The following is a 17,370-nucleotide window of genomic DNA, read 5'->3' as shown; positions in this document are numbered from 1 at the left end:
GACTTTTCTTGGCGGCACCTAGGCCACTGTTCATTTTATGGACGTTATTAAATTGACTTCGCAATGGCTTAATTGCTTCTCAAATAAAGGCCATTCGCTTTGTGCTCGAGCAAAATTATAGTCACAATTACAGATAATGGTGAAATTTGTAGAGTTGAACGAGGATTACCTTTCGAGCATTATTTTTGTGATTCACCAATCAGAACAAAAATTTAAGAAGAAAGATAAACGAAATTTTAGAAGATGCAAAGACATATATTATATATATTATATTATATAATCCTTGATTATATATATTATATAATCCTATTATATAATCCTATATTATATATTATATAATCCTTGAGAACAAACTAGCTTTCATATACACAAATTAGTGTTGATGTACACAAACTAGTGTTCATATACACAAATTAATGTTGATGTTTTTCAACCGAATTCTTGCCATTTTAGTTTTAGTGTATTTAGTTTTACGTTAAAATCAAGAGGAAAGACATTATCTATGAGCTTTTTGTTAAACAGGTTTGACTATGGTTGTGCTTGGTTATGATTCAGTCAACTAAGCATTTTCGCTTTGACTATGGCATTGCTTTAAGCATGGATTCGAAATCCTTCTCTCAATTGCTAAGTATATTCTTAGGGATTTTACTGGCATATGGAGGGGGGATGCTATAAGATATCCCATGGGTGGGTGTCAAAGATTGATAAAATAGTTGTACTAGTTTTTTGAAATACTGTCATATTTATTCTAAAAGTTATAAATCATTTTTTTTTGTTGGTGCATACTGAAAAGACTTTGAACCAATTTTTCTACCGACTAATCTTTTTCAACAGTGAAAAAGGTATTGGTTTTGCCAATTCTTCTTTGACTAAATCCACAATCTGTTTGAGTTTCTTAGCTGTGTCAGCCAGCTTGAATTTCAACGCAAGTATTTCTTTCTTCAATTCCCCTTCGGAATAGTCCTGGGCATACCATGTGAAAGCTTTGTCAGAATTCTTCATTGGCATTAAATCAAGCTCTGGTGTAATCAAGTGGTTACAGCAGATTTTTAATATTAGTTCATGGTTCCTCATGAGGAACCTCACCTTGCCAGTTTTCTTGTGTCTTAAAACTTTGAAATTGCCTCGGCCCTTTACTTTCCATTCTTTGGAATCTGCATCGAAGCAATATAGAATTCCTTGGTTACAAAAAAGCTCTGTTTCTTCTTCCTCTCCTGTTTTGACCTCCACCAAGTCTGGAAGTGGAATCACTGGCTTAAATTCAGCATTAGGGAAAAATTCTTCGGATACCTCCTCTTCGGGTGCTTCTACCTTCTTTTCCATCGAGCCAGGGAATGCAGCTAACGGCGTGGGTTCTTTTTTAGGTACACCAAACACAGGAGTATCCTTCACAGGAAATCCTTTGAAGTTGACAGTTTTCTTAAAATACGTTGCTTCTCTGCTACCAGTAAAACTGCTAAACAGCATACCCGTTGATTCTTCGGGTTTAGAGGTATCTTTTCGTTTTAATATGCTTTTTAATGTTAATTCTTCCCTCTTCTTCTTTCCATTGTCTGATTTCAGTTCGGTTTTGTCTTCTGGTTTCAGTTTTCTTAGCTTGGGACTACCAAATGTAAATCCAGCAGATATATTAGGCTTCGCTATCTCCTCTTTCTTCTTTTCTTCAGTTAAAATTTCTGAGAGTTTCGGAGTTAATTGTGAGCTGCCAATTGTGAACTTTGGTTGTATTAATGATCCCGTTGGTTTTGTAGGAGCTGTGGTTGAAGTAGCAGTAGCAGTGGACCGGAAAAAACTGGAGCAGTAGCAGTGGACTACTACCGGAGTAGCAGTGGTTCCAACCTGAAAACTACCAGCTGAACTTGCTCCAATTGCAGAGGATATAGGCTTGGTTCCTTTATCGAGCTCAAGAGCGCTTGTCGTCTTAGTTATAGGCGTAATTGTCAAGTTAACTGGGGTCCTGGTGCCATACTTGGCAGTCCCAGGTTCTAATGGAACCTGGAACCTTCTAATGGAACTAATGGAACAAGCAGAGCTTGTTCCAGAAACAGAAGTCACAGGCTTGTTTTGCTCCCCAGTTTCAGCACCAGTAGGTGTTCCAAATGCAAATAGCTTAGAGGGTTGAATTATCGCCGGTTTGACGCCTTCCATGATTTTGGAACTAAAAGAAAACTGACAAGCTGGCCTGGATTCTTCTCTTTTCTCTCCTGCTCCAGCAACAGAGCGAATTTTCAAATTCGAAACGTCTGGGGCGTTAAAAGAAAATCCACCTGTAGGTGCAGGAGTAGTTGGAAGACCAAAGTTAAATTTTGGAGAACTAAGAAAAGTTGAAATGGATGTTGTCACTGCATCTGGTTTCACAGTACCAAAAGACAGTAATGCTATTTGCTGGTCAAGAGTATTTATATCCTGTTCAACGGCATTTTGAGCTCCTGCAGTAGCTACTGATTCTTTAAAAAGGTCAGTCGCATCGCCTGTAGTTGTAGGAGTAGTTGGAAGACCAAAGTTAAATTTCGGAGAACTAAGAATAGTTGAAGTGGATGTTGTCACTGCATCTGGTTTCGCAGTACCAAAAGACAGTAATGCTATTTGCTGGTCAAGAGTATTTATATCCTGTTCAACGGCATTTTGAGCTCCTGCAGTAGCTACTGATTCTTTAAAAAGGTCAGTCGCATCGCCTGTAGTTGTAGGAGTAGTTGGAAGACCAAAGTTAAATTTCGGAGAACTAAGAATAGTTGAAGTGGATGTTGTCACTGCATCTGGTTTCGCAGTACCAAAAGACAGTAATGCTATTTGCTGGTCAAGAGTATTTGTATTCTGTTCAAAGGCATTTTGAGCTCCTGCAGTAGCTACTGATTCTTTAAAAAGGTCAGTCGCATCGCCTGTAGTTGTAGGAGTAGTTGGAAGACCAAAGTTAAATTTCGGAGAACTAAGAATAGTTGAAGTGGATGTTGTCACTGCATCTGGTTTCGCAGAACCAAAAGACAGTAATGCTATTTGCTGGTCAAGAGTATTTGTATCCTGTTCAACGGCATTTTGAGCTTCTGCAGTAGCTACTGATTCTTTACAAAGGTCAGTCGCATCGCCTTTCACCTCCTTCAAAATTTGAGTTCCTTCAAAGTCCATATTTTAAATGCCATGAGAGGAGAATTAAATTTTTTAAATAGCAATTATTAAGTGATTAACAAATGATAACGAATTTTTTTTTTTTTTTATATTCTACCAATCAAAAATTTAGACACCCAAATCTACAGTCCGAAATTATCAAATTTTGTTTGCTCCTTTTAACTTTTGTATCAAAATAGGTCAAAAAATGATCTGAGGAAAACTTGCGCCAAGAACGAATAATGACGTAATTTGTCAATTTTTCATTAAAAGTCATTAAACTATAAGTTCTATAACTATCTTAGTTCTATGACTATCTACCTTAGTTTTGCCCAAGGAATGACGCATGAACGGATGGTAGATACACTTATTTTATAACAAACGCACTGACTTCATTTTTATGTAATCCTAATAAGGACTTATGCCAGATTTGCCTCTCACTCAATCGGACTATTTGTCTTGGCTTTTTCTACAATTACCCATGGCTTGATGCCAACCACCTACTTTATTTTAATTCCTATCCTTAATTTAATGACTTAGAACAGTTTAATGACTTTTAATGATTTTTTTATCAATCGATTAATATGGACGAAGTTTGACGATATTTTTCAGTTTCTTTCTCTCTTAACGTTTTGTATATATGCAAATGAAAGCTGCACCCAATTCAAGGAGAGGAGGATCTCCCCCTATTTTCGTCACTTTCCCCTATGACAAGTTCAAGTCTGCCACTGGTACTTGGGAGTGTTCTGGATGCTTTTGCCGCAACCCTGATGAGGTTACCCAATGCCCACTATGCCTTACAATGAATTACAAAATGTAAAAGTTGTATAAGAGAAAGATCTTTCTCCACCCTTTGTTGAGTGAGAAACTACCTGATTTTCTATAAGCTACGATAGATCCGCAACAAAATCCCTGCTCACTATTGGGGGAAGGCTGACTTAAGAAATGCTGTATGATGATAGCAAAGGCACTTTTGTACGAACAAAAGCCAGGAGAAAGGCTTTATTAATTGGCTTTAAACGTAACTATACACGTTTTACCCAACCATATGTTTTATGAATTTGAATAATTTTGGTGTTTCCTAATATTTTCGATTTTCAAAACTTTCATATAGGCTGCTTAACCATTAACAACTGCATAAAAAGATTCAATTTTTAGTGGGGTTTGACGTATAAGACGGTAAAAGTCTACAAAGTGATAGCCAAGAAACACAAATACAGAAAGCTTCGCAAGTTTCGTAAGGGCAGAATCTGGGTTTGAGGGAGGAGAGCCATTTCTTTGCCTGATTTTTAAGTAATCGGAGGAAAACATTGCTAGAGTATATATTTTCTTTACATAATTCCAAAATTTTGTTGTCGTTTTATAGTAAAAACACATAAACAAGGCAAACATCCAAATTTTTAAAAATATGATTAATTTAGTTTTCGACCTTTACATGAAAAAAAAAGGAAAAACTTACTCAACAATCAGACGTGATATCTTGCAAAATATATTCGGACTTGATTTTGAGAAAATATCCGAGGGTGATTGCAGTCCAACCCGATGAATGCCACTCAACGACTCACCAAATTTGGATTCTTCGAAAGGCTTTGTTTCAAGCTGTTCTGAAATATTGAAAAAGGAAATGAGGTAACAACAAATACAGCGAAACCAAGAAACTCAATCTTAATTAATTAGAACGTTTTAAATAACTCTAACTATCGTAAATTAACTAACACCTTCCAAATAAATTAATTAACTAATTAAAAAAAACTCTCCAAAAGATTCCGTACACAGCACTTCTAGGATACTAGGCAATATTAATATAGTTAGCTCTATTTCAAGGAAAACCAATTCGGGGTGGGGGAAATTTGGGAATTTCTAATTAAAAAATGAGGGCCCCTTTTTTATTTTGTTGAAAAATAAATTAGTGATCCTCCCTGTATCTTGAAAAATATGATGTTTTGCATTTTGTTTGAAAAAAAAGAAAAATGCCGAAACCCTGGGTTTTGGAAGACACATTTTTTTTTCTTCATTAAAAAATTAATGAAAGAAAAAAGATACCCTCCCCCCTAGGTTTTGAAAAATACTTTTTTACGCTAAAATACTATTATAAAATGTCCTCCTCTGCCTGGATTGTAAATAATATCTTTATATATTCATTCAAATAAATATAAAAGATCCTTCGTGCCTCCCTCAAGATTTTTTGAATTGCTGCCACTAGTGACTCCTCCTTAAAAGAGGAATTATCAGCACTCTGAGCTAAAGTTTAATACCAAATACAGGTTTTTTTAGGCTCCAAATATAAACGAATCACTGCATAATAGATTATGGTTTAAATGGCCAACGGTTTTAAGAAGCTAAATGGGCCTTTTCTTCCCCATTCTGTGCTGCTAAGCTATCTGTGGATCTACTTTAATAGGCATTTTCAATTTCCTTTGCTTTTCTCTAATTCAAGTGGCGGCTGTGGCTGTTTATATATTAGCATATTAGCTTTATTTACGACTGTCTTAAGACTTTTTTTCTTTTCTTCCTTCCAATGTACTTCATATTTTCGATTGAAAACCTAATTGAGAGAGATCGCTGGATATTAGTTCAGCATAACCTATGTTTATTGAATGAAATATGTTCTTAAGAACTAAGCCATGTGTGAATTAGCATCTCTGTCGATAGAACAAGGAATCATGCCGTTTTATATCTGACGACAGATAAAAAGTCCCGTTGTTTTCCATGTTCACATAGAAATTACAAAGTCAAGCAGGAAATTCAAAATTTAAGTTGAATTAATTATTAAGTTGATTGTTGTGCGTCCTGTCGTGGCGCAGTGGATTTGACCTTAGCTTGCTAATACGGGACCCAGAGATCGAATCGCGCTGCAGGAATGCACTGCAGGGCCGACGCAGGAACCTTAGTAGTCAAGAAGCGTCGTTAATTCTTAAATAATACATAAATTAAGTTGATTGTGACAATAATAATTGATTGTAATAAACTATTGTATATAAATTAAGCTGATTGAGTTGATTAATAAATCTATATATATAAAAATAAGTTGTCTGTCCGTTACGCCAGATTATATCTTCTATATATATATAAACGAAAACAAACTAAAATGTAAAAACTGGGAATTGCATAAATATTTCGAAATATTTTAACAATAGATTAAAGTAATTCGGAAACCTTAAAACAGATACTTAAAATTTGAGGTTTATTATAAATTCTTGAGCTTTAGTAAGCTTGGCATAAGAGGAATTTTTAGTATAGATCTTAAAATGACAGAAGAAACAGCCGAGGAAGCTGCTCAAATATTTAATTCAAAGAGAAATTTTAGTATAAATCCCACAATGGCAGAAGAAACAGCCAAGGAATCTGCTCAAAGGGTTTATGCCAAAAGGCTTGCGGCTAAAGAACGCAAAACCGCGCAGTTAGATGAAAATATGCACCTGGACAGCGAGAGTCAAAACGTATCAAAACTGAAAATGATAGCGATGATGATTGGGTTTGGGATTTTGACTTGGATAAGGTCATCAATGCCTACCAGATTTTAGTAAAAAAACCAAGGTTCGGCGATATGTATTTACGTCTGAAAAATAAAGAATAAAAAGAAAAATGAAAAAAGAAAAATGGTAAAAAAGTAAAAAAAAAACTAAAAAGAAAAAACTAAAAAAAACAGCTTAAAAATAAAAAAAAACAACTAAAAAATTAAAAAAAGAAAAAACCTAAAAAGAAAAAACGTAAAAAAAAATACGAAAAATAAAAAAGGTAAAAAACTAAAAAGAAAATAAAACTAAAAAAAGCTAAAAAACTAAAAAGAAAAAAAAACTAAAAAAGTTAAAAAACTAAAAAAAAAGAAAAAACTAAAAAAAAAATGGGAATTGCACAAATATTTCAATATATTTTGACAATAGATTAAAGTAATTCGAAAACCTTAAAACAGATACCCAAAATTTTAAGGTTTATTATAAATTGTTGGAGCTTTAGCATGCTTGGCACGTAAAGATTTTTCCAAGTGTCAATGTTAGAACCGGGACACTGGGACACAAATGAAGACCGGGACACAGGGAATATAAATGACGACCAAGGCACTCAAAAAGAAATTACAGACCGGGACACAAATGACGACCGGGACACCGGGACAGAGGGAATATAAATGACGACCGGGAAACTCAAAGGGAAATTACAGACTGGGATACCGGGACACAAATGACGACCAGGACACAGGGACACAACTACAACGGGGACGCCGGGGGCACAGGGGGATATATAAATGACGACAGGGACACAGAGAATGTTCGATTAGCAATCACCATCAACAAAGCTCAAGGGCAATCGTTAGAAAAATGCGGTATAGATCTGAATACGGATTGTTTTCCCATGGACAATTATTATGTTGCATGTTCAAGAGTTTGTCTGTGGGTCTGTGTGTCGAGTGACGTCATGTTTGTGTGTCGACTGACGTCATGTTTGTCGACTGACGAAATTACAGACCGGGACATCGGGACACAAATGACGACCGGGACATAGGGAATATAAACGACGACCGGGACACAAGGAATGTTCGATTAGCAATCACCATCAACAAAGCACCGGGACACAAATGACGACCGGGACACAGGGAATATAAATGACGACCAGGACACTCAAAGAGAAATTACAGACCGAGACATCAGAACAAAAATGACGACTGGGACACCGGGACACAGGGAATAAAAATGACGACCGCGACACTCAAAGAGAAATTACAGACTGGGACACCGGGACACAAATGACGACCGGGACACAGGGAAACAACTACAACAGGGACGCCGGGAGGCACAGGGGGATATATAAATGACGACGGGGGCACAGGGAATGTTCGATTAGCAATCACCATCAACAAAGCTCAAGGGCAATCATTAGAATAATGAGGTATAGATCTGAATACAGATTGTTTTTCCCATGGACAATTATATGTTGCATGTTCAAGAGTCGGTAAACCTAACAATCTATTTATATGCACAGACAATGGAACAGCCAAGAATGCTGTATATTCGCATGTTTTACATAGTTAAAAATATACATATATCTATATATATTCACACGTGGGACACAGGGACACAACTACAATGGCGCGTAACTAATATGGCGCGTAACGACTTACGCGCGCGGGGGGGGGGGGGGCTTGGGGGTGGAGCGAAGCGCCCCCACCAACTAGGTGTCGGGGTGGCGCGAAGCGCCACCCCAACAGCTAGTTAAGTTATAGTTATAATAAAAAATTAGACTGATTTTTTTTTTAATGATGGTTTGTTTGTGTTCAATAACGGTAATGAGTATTAGAGTCAATTAATTAAATAAATAAAAGCTGGCTTTGTTAATTGAGCATTAAAACGTATTGTAGTATTATATTTGAAAATACTGCCAAAAAATGTGTTTGCCTTGCTGTCCAAGTCGACATAAATAGCCACAAATCAAACACTAAACTGCCAAATATCAACATAGTGTTGAGTCTCTCCACTTCGTAATGATAGTTACAGCTTGGTTCTGAATCACAGCTTATAGTAATTTAGTTATATAGTGATTTATTAAAACAATATAGTTATGAAAACTTGATTTATTTTCGGGACACAGTGCGCGGTAGCAATTCAAGCGGCTGGAGACAGGAAACTGGCTGTCTGAATCTAAAAGTCGGAGCAATTCACAACTTAGATACTAATACAGAACAAAATTGCGTTCAGCCTATGGTGTTGTAGTACGATCTTCGCGACGGAGCGCGGGCTTGGAGGAGGCGCCAAGTTCAGAGCTCTGTATCAAAAGCTTCTCATAAGCAAAAGAGGAGTCTTCATAACTGTATTGTATATCTAAGCTATGGTTCAAGCTTGGTTCTAAATTCACTGCAGTTTGTGGGTTGGGATCATGGTTGCCAGCTTTTTTGGATTATATAAAACAAACATCAGTTGGCAAAAGGACCAATCAATAATTTGTTTTGTTTGATTTTCCTAATCTCTTTCCTGTTTGAAGTTTCCTAATCTCTTATACAAATTAAATCTTCCCTTACGAGCTACACTTTCTGTTAGAAATGGGAGCTGGTATGTCATGTTTATGTGTAAATAATCTAATGTTTTTCTAACTTGAATTTAATTTGACATAAACTGGAACTAACAATAAATAGAGTATTTTGAAACATTTCTTTCTTTTTTTTCTAAATTTTCAAAAAATAGCTTTCCTCATTCCCACTTTGTATTAACCAAGTGACATATAGCAATCGCAAATTCTGTCGGTCTGTCTGTCGGTCCCGGTTTTGCTACTTTAGGCACTTCCAGGTAAGCTAGGACGATGAAATTCGGCAGGCATATCAGGGACCGGACCAGATTAAATTAGAAATAGTCATTTTCCCGATTTGACCATCTGGGGGTGGGGTGAGTGGGGGGCCGGTTGGAAAAATAGAAAAAATGAAGTAATTTTAACTTACGAACGGTTGATCAGATCTTAATGAAATGTGATGTTTGGAATGATATCGTGTCTCAGAGCTCTTACTCTGAATCCCGACCGGATCTGGTGACATTGGGGGGGGAGGGGTTGGGAAAACTCAAATCTTGGAAGATACTTGATGAAACTTGGTGGGGAAAGAAAGCAGAAGTCCTAGATACATGATTTACATAACCGGAACGGATCCGCTCTCTTTGGAGTAGTTGGGGGGGGGGGGTTAACTCTGAAAAAAATGAGGTATTTTTGACTTACGAACGGGCAATTGGATCTCAATGAAATTTGATATTTAGAAGGATATCTAGTCTCAAAGCTCTTATTTTAAATCCCGACCGGATCTGGTGACATTGGGGGGAGTTTGGGGAAACCTAAAATCATGGAAAACGCTTAGAGTGGAGGGTTCGGGATGAAAGGGTTCGGGTAAAAATAAGCAAAAGTCTTAGATACGTGATTGATATAATTGGAACGGATCCGATCTATTGGGGGGGGGGTTAATCTGAAGTCAAGTACTTCAGCACAATACAAGAATAAGAAGACAATACAAGAAGAATAAGAATAATGTAACTTCCCTCATTGATCGTAAATTCCCTCATTGATCGTGCCCTGAATATTTGCTCCAATTCATATATAAATGCAGAAATAAACTTTATCAGAGATATTCTTTTTGGTAATGGATACCCCATTCCTTTTGTCAATAAAATAATTAACCGTAGAATAAAAAGACATTCTTGTAAAATCGAAGAAGATACTTCACAATGTGAGGCTACTGATAAGCCCTCAAATATTGTCTATCTTCCGTATATCCCAAAGATCACAACAAAATTAAAAAATATTTGCACAAAAAATAATTTGTACGTAGTTTTTACTAATAATTTTAAAATCATCAATTTCTTAAATTCGGGTAAAGATAAGACCCCAGTTACTCGCCAAAGAGGGGTCTATCAAATACCATGTGATTGCGGAAAATACTATGTCGGCAGGACCCATCAGAATCTAGACAAACGGTTACAACAGCATAAAAATGACATAGACAAGGCCTTAATTTCAAATAGTTCCAACAACTCCTTTGATTCTGCTTTAGGTTGGCATATATTTAATAATCCGTCCCACATGATACTTTTTGAAAACTCTTCACTCATTAGTAATGATTTGGGAATAAAACAGGTAGTTCGAGAATCAATCGAAATTAATCTCAAAATAAATAATAGTATTTCTTTGAACAGGGACTTGGGGGAATACTCACTAAATTCTTTATACTCAAATTTAATTAAAAATGATCTAACAAAATATTTTACTAAACCGATTTATAATAGTACTAAACCAACTACGAAAAGGCCTTTGAGACAAGCTGCTAAACAAGCAAGATTAGCTTTAAGAAATTGCATCTAATCATTTTATTCTCTTCAGTTTGAATGAGCTTATATTCTCATTTCATTCTTTTCGCCAGTCCTGGTTGAACTTCGTTGAAGTAAGGATGCTAGGGCTATTTTTAAAAAAAAGTTTTAAAAAGTGTTTTTAATTATTCAGTTTTAATCCTCACAATTTGATGTAAGTTCTTTTATATATATATATATATATATATATATATATATATATATATATATATATATAGATATAGATATATATATATATATATATATATATATATATATATATATATATATATATATATATATATATATATATATATAGTTTCTCTCTTATTCTTGTATTGTGCTGAAGACGGCCCTTTGACATAGGGCCGAAATATCTACAGAAATAATTTCCACTGTCTTGAAATTTTCCCTATTGTCTCTACGTTGTATTTGTTTGTTATGGAAAGGCAGTGTGGTCTTCGTCGCTATTTTCGTCTAGCTTATGGGGAGCAGTTGACCTATGATATCTTTTATTTTATTAGTCTAGGTAAAAAACATGCTAATATTATCAATCAACAAAATTTTTTAGAATCCTGTAGAAATGAAAACCTTATTCCCAAGTCTTTAAGATATAAATTACATTTAAATACCCGGAAACAAGCGCAATTTGCCCATACACTACAGTTAAAAACCCTAGTCCATATTATTAAGGACAAAAAACAGAAACGACATATTATTTCTTCAGAGAGAAAATCGTTGGAAACTTTTTTGCTGGAAAACCTGTCCACCGTTGATTTTGCTCAAGTTGTTAGATTAGAAAAGAATTTGTTTAGCCACGATTTTCGCTTGTCCAAGGAACGCCTCTATAAAAAATTGGAAGGCTTACGAAATGAATCTTCGATGAGAAACCGTATTTATTCTCCAAGATTCACTCCTGGACCTGCTATCGTTAACCTCTCTTCTAAAACATTGGAACCCCAGGAAATCGAAACACTAGAAAAAGGTCCAAAATTTTCTTTTCTACCGAAACAGGTTCCTGTGGCAGATATAGTTTCCTCTCTAGAGTCCGCTTTGCATAAACACTATCCTTCTGTCTCTAACCCGGATGAAGTTAGATCTGGTCTTATAAATATCCTCTATAAAAGCCAAAAAAAGTTTAAGCCTCCTACTATTTCCACACCGGAAAATTTGCATGACATAAAAATACTATCTAATCTCCGAAAAGATCCTTCTATTATAATAACTAAAGCAGACAAAAGCAATTCACTTGTTGTCATGAATACGACAGACTATGACAACAAAATTCTTTCGCATTTAAATGACACAATTACATATCAAACAATAACTCATGATCCTACTGATCAGTTCACTAATAATATTATAAATGAATTAAAGAAGCTAAAACAAAATGGTAAAATCACCCCACAACTATACAATAAATTTTTTCCCCGTGGTAGTTTCTGTCCTAAACTCTACAGTTTACCAAAAATACATAAACAGGGTATTCCCTTAAGACCTATCGTAGCTTGTACTAAAGCCCCCGTTGCCAATATTGGAAAATGGCTTTGTACAGCTTGCAAACCTTTACTGTATTCTCAAAATCCCTATATTCGTAACTCGGCAGATTTGGTTAAAAAACTTAGCAACACAAGTATTTCAGAAAACACAATAGTCAGTAGTTTCGACAGTGTTTCAATCTATACAAATATAGATGTAACTATTTCAGAGGAATTATTAAAAAACAAAATAGAAGAAAATTACCACTTGATCGAGACTTCAGCGACAGGAATTGATTGTGAAGTTTTAATGACTCTTGTTAAAATTTGTAATAAGTTTTCTATGTATTTTCAAGTTCGCGATTCTTTTTATCAGCAAAAAAATGGGTTACCCATAGGAGCACCTTTATCCGGGCTACTAGCAAATATTTACGTCGAGAATTTTGAGAATTGGGCATTGAGTTCTTATTTTTTAAAACACGTCTATTGGGGTCGTTACATGGATGACGTAATTTCACTTTGGAATTATGGGGAAGCTGAGCTTCGGGGCTTCTTAGATCATCTTAACACTTATGACCGAACTTTGCAGTTCACCCTAGAAGTTGAAATTGAAAATAAACTTCCGTTTTTAGATGTATTAATTATTCGCAATTCTGATGAACTGGATTTTACTATATATCGAAAGCCAACACAAAACAATAGATATCTTCACTTTAATTCAAATCACCCCCCCACAAGTTAAAAGAGCAGTTGTAACTTCCCTCATTGATCGTGCCCTGAATATTTGCTCCAATTAATATATAAATGCAGAAATAAACTTTATCAGAGATATTCTTTTTGGTAATGGATACCCCATTCCTTTTGTCAATAAAATAGTTAACCGTAGAATAAAAAGACATTCTTGTAAAATCGAAGAAGATACTTCACAATGTGAGGCTACTGATAAGCCCTCAAATATTGTCTATCTTCCGTATATCCCAAAGATCACAACAAAATTAAAAAATGTTTGCACAAAAAATAATCTGTACGTAGTTTTTACTAATAATTTTAAAATCATCAATTTCTTAAATTCGGGTAAAGATAAGACCCCAGTTACTCGCCAAAGAGGGGTCTATCAAATACCATGTGATTGCGGAAAATACTATGTCGGCAGGACTCATCAGAATCTAGACAAACGGTTACAACAGCATAAAAATGACATAGACAAGGCCTTAATTTCAAATAGTTCCAACAAATCCATTGATTCTGCTTTAGGTTGGCATATATTTAATAATCCGTCCCACATGATGCTTTTTGAAAACTCTTCACTCATTAGTAATGATTTGGGAATAAAACAGGTAGTTCGAGAATCAATCGAAATTAATTTCAAAATAAATAATAATATTTCTTTGAACAGGGACTTGGGGGAATACTCACTAAATTCTTTATACTCAAATTTAATTAAAAATGATCTAACAAAATATTTTACTAAACCGATTTATAATAGTACTGAACCAACTACGAAAAGGCCTTTGAGACAGGCTGCTAAACAAGCAAGATTAGCTTTAAGAAAATGCATCTAATCATTTTATTCTCTTCAGTTTGAATGAGCTTATATTCTCATTTCATTATTTTCGCCAGTCCTGGTTGAACTTCGTTGAAGTAAAGATGCTAGGGCTATTTTTAAAAAAAGTTTTAAAAAGTGTTTTTAATTATTCAGTTTTAATCCTCACAATTTGATGTAAGTTCTTTTATATATATATATATATATATATATATATATATATATATATATATATATATATATATATATATATATATATGTATGTATATATATATATATATATATATATATATATATATATATATATATATATATATATATATGTATGTATGTATATATATATATATATATAGTTTCTCTCTTATTCTTGTATTGTGCTGAAGACGGCCCTTGGACATAGGGCCGAAATATCTACAGAAATAATTTCCACTGTCTTGAAATTTTCCCTATTGTCTCTACGTTGTATTTGTTTGTTATGGAAAGGCAGTGTGGTCTTCGTCGCTATTTTCGTCTAGCTTATGTATTTGTATCTTACGAAAAGGTGATGGGATCTTAATGAAACTTGATATATAGAAGGATCTTATGTCTCAGATGCTCCGTTTTCGACTCGAATCGGATCCGGGGACATAGGGGGTTGGAGGAGGGAAACAGGAATGTTGGAAAACGCTTATAGTGGAGAGATCGGGATGAAACTTGATGGGAAGAAAAAGCACAAATTCTAGTTACGTGATTGAAATAATCGGAACGGATCCGTTCTCTTTGGAGGAGCTGGGTAGTGTTAATTTGGAAGAATTAGAAAAATTGAGGTATTTTTAACTGAAGAACGGGTGACCGGATCTTAATTAAATTTGATATTTAGACAGAATTCATGTCTCATAGCTCTTATTTCAAATCCCGACCAGATCTGTTGACATTGGGGGGAGTTGGAGGGGAAATCGGAAATATTTAATCAGGATGAAGGTTGGTGGATAGAATAGGCAAATGTCGTAGATACGTGATTGCCGTAACCGTACTGGATTTGCTCTTTTTGGGGGAGTTGGGGGAGAGGTTCAGTGCTTTGGCGAGTTTGGTGCTTCTGGACGTGCTATGACGATGAAAATTGGTAGGCGTGTCAGGGAGCTGCACAAATTGACTTGATAAAGTCGTTTTCCCAGATTCGACCATCTGGGGGGCTAAACGGAGAGGAAAAATTAGAAAAAATTAGGTGTTTATAACTTACGGGTGGGTGATCGGATCTTAATGAATTTTGATATTTAGAAGAACATCGTGACTCAGAGCTCTTATTTTGAATCCCGACCGGCATTTAGCCTCTGATTTTCCTTTTAAATCAATCTATTGGCTCTTAGAATTTTATTAGAGCTCATACTATATGAGCTCTTGGCTCTGAACTCTTCTTGCCTCGTCACAAGTGCCATATGAACTCTTAGCTCTTGTTCTTCTATGCAGCCGGTGAATATAGTGATATATATAGCCCTTGTGTTGGGTTGTTGCCTCTGAATTTTGTTGCGTCTTTTTTACTGTTTTTTAAATTTGGTAAATGACGACTTTTACTTACTTACGACACGACTGCCTGTCTATGGATTATTCTTTATGGTTGATTGTGTATGGCTATGCTGTTTGACCTAGGGGGATTGTATGGATGAGTAGGGTTAATGCCTCATTCAAGTACTGATCTATATTAATTACTAATGTAAGAAAACAGTCTTCCTTTTCCCCTTCTTTTTTTTCTTTTTTTTTATGTGTTTGTGCTGTTGCATTGGTAATTTTTTTTTTCATAATGAATAAAAACATTACTTCTGGAAACCTTAGCTCCGGTCGCTTTATAATCTTCTATTTCTGCGTCTTTCCTCTTGATTATGTGGATCAATTCCCTTTCTCTATATTCCATTTCAACCAAACTGTATAATAGCGGTAATACAATATCTTCCTTCAACTGAAATAAATAAATTGAAAAATTTTAGCGGTAATAAATTGAAAAATCATCAACGGTAATACCGTTGACGATTTTTTTATTCTGATGCTGCTGTCCTTCCTTATTGTCTATGTATGTTCAACGATTTACTCATTTTAATGTTTAACGAATTTATTGAAAATCAAATATAAAAATATTTATTTCACTCTATAACACTCATTCAGTAGCCTATATAATTAAATAAAAAATTTTTTTTTTTTACTAAAAGTACGATGTGACATAAAAAATTAAAACGAACAGAAATTATGCCGTGTATGAAAGGGGCTGCTCTCTCCTCAATGCCTCGCTCTTTATGCTAAAGTTTTTTATTTTTTAAAAAGTATAGTTGTGAGAAAGAGTCAAACTTTAGCGTAAAGAGCAAGGCGTTGAGGAGTGGAGTTCTCTGATACGCTGAATCTGAAGGTGTGATTTTCATTCATATTCTATGACTTTTAAGGGATGTTTCCCCTTTTTTTCGAAAGTAAGGCAAATTTTCTCATACTTGTAACTTTTGATGGGCAAGAATAAAATTAATTAAACTTACATATTTTAAAATCAGCATAGAACTTGAATTCCTTTGATGTATCTATTATTATCAAAATTCCATTTTTTAGAGTTTAGGTTACTATTGAGCCGGGTCGCTCCTTCCTTACAGTTGGTTATTATGAACTGTTTGGTAATTAACTCTTGATAAACATAAGTTAGTAATAATTTTATTAACAAAACTATACTCAGGAAAAAAGGGAGAGGCATATACTCTATAATGTGTTTTACCTTAAGATTACCTACCTGCCCCCCCCCCCACAGAAAAATATTCCCTATAGGAAATAGAAATTGGCCTAAATAATGAAGTCTGATAACAAGAAAAGGTTCCACATCAACCTTTTTATTTTAACTGACGGACAAATTCTCATTTCAACCGGTGGAGTAAATGACCATCAAAGCTGACAAAAGGTAAAACTTTATGCAAACAAATTACCAGCATTCTGTTGGTAATTTTGGTAAAACTGGTAATTTTCACTGTGAAATTTTGGCTACTCGAGCATAGAGGATCAGAAATAATACAAACGATAAACTGTTCAGGTGATATCTTTTCAGGAACCGTATTCAATTCTTTTATGAGCGTTCATAGTTTATACCTCAGTAATTCACCAGGCTTACGTTTTCATTAGATCACCGTCAAAAATTTTCCCTAACCATGCTTAATTACATTCAAAATGTTTACTATAAACATGAATTTTAGTCTAATTTGTATCCTGTTAATCAATCAATAAATTGATCCATTGTACTTAACGTACACAGAACAAATAAAAACACAAGGTAAATTACTACCTCGTAAGGATACTTGAACGACAAAAAATAAACAAACAAATCTGGGTTAAAATATAAAAAAATTCTGGAAGAGAATGGTAGGGACATATCTAAAAAGAAGGAGAAAAAGAGGGTCGTGCAACAACAATAAAGTAGAGAAAGTTGAAATTGGAG

At 34.9% G+C, this 17,370-nt stretch overlaps 2 protein-coding genes across 3 annotated transcripts in view; both read right to left on the bottom strand.

Moving 5' to 3' along the window:
- Positions 1-17,370, bottom strand: part of LOC136026524 (putative methyltransferase C9orf114 homolog) — a 71,338-nt gene that overhangs the window by 11,974 nt on the left and 41,994 nt on the right. For both annotated transcript variants that reach the window (XM_065703186.1, XM_065703187.1), the window contains exons 4-5: positions 15,729-15,867; positions 4,562-4,706 (exon numbers count right to left, since the gene is read on the bottom strand). In XM_065703186.1, coding sequence (XP_065559258.1) covers positions 4,562-4,706; positions 15,729-15,867 — 284 coding nt within the window. The remainder of the gene's footprint in view (positions 1-4,561; positions 4,707-15,728; positions 15,868-17,370) is intronic.
- On the bottom strand, positions 580-3,123 carry LOC136025613 (uncharacterized). Its single transcript, XM_065701607.1, has one exon. It carries the CDS (start codon positions 3,121-3,123, stop codon positions 811-813), a length of 2,313 nt encoding a protein of 770 aa, XP_065557679.1. The 3' UTR covers positions 580-810.

This window comes from Artemia franciscana, chromosome 4, assembly GCF_032884065.1.
Source record: "Artemia franciscana chromosome 4, ASM3288406v1, whole genome shotgun sequence".
In the NCBI taxonomy this organism is placed as follows: Eukaryota; Metazoa; Arthropoda; class Branchiopoda; order Anostraca; family Artemiidae; genus Artemia; species Artemia franciscana.
Note: the sequence above shows the minus strand (reverse complement) of the source record. Positions and strands in the feature narration are given on the sequence as shown.

Excerpts from the sequence above, each read along its gene's own strand:
- LOC136025613 (XM_065701607.1), bottom strand. The coding sequence starts at position 3,123 with ATGGACTTTGAAGGAACTCAAATTTTGAAGGAGGTGAAAGGCGATGCG.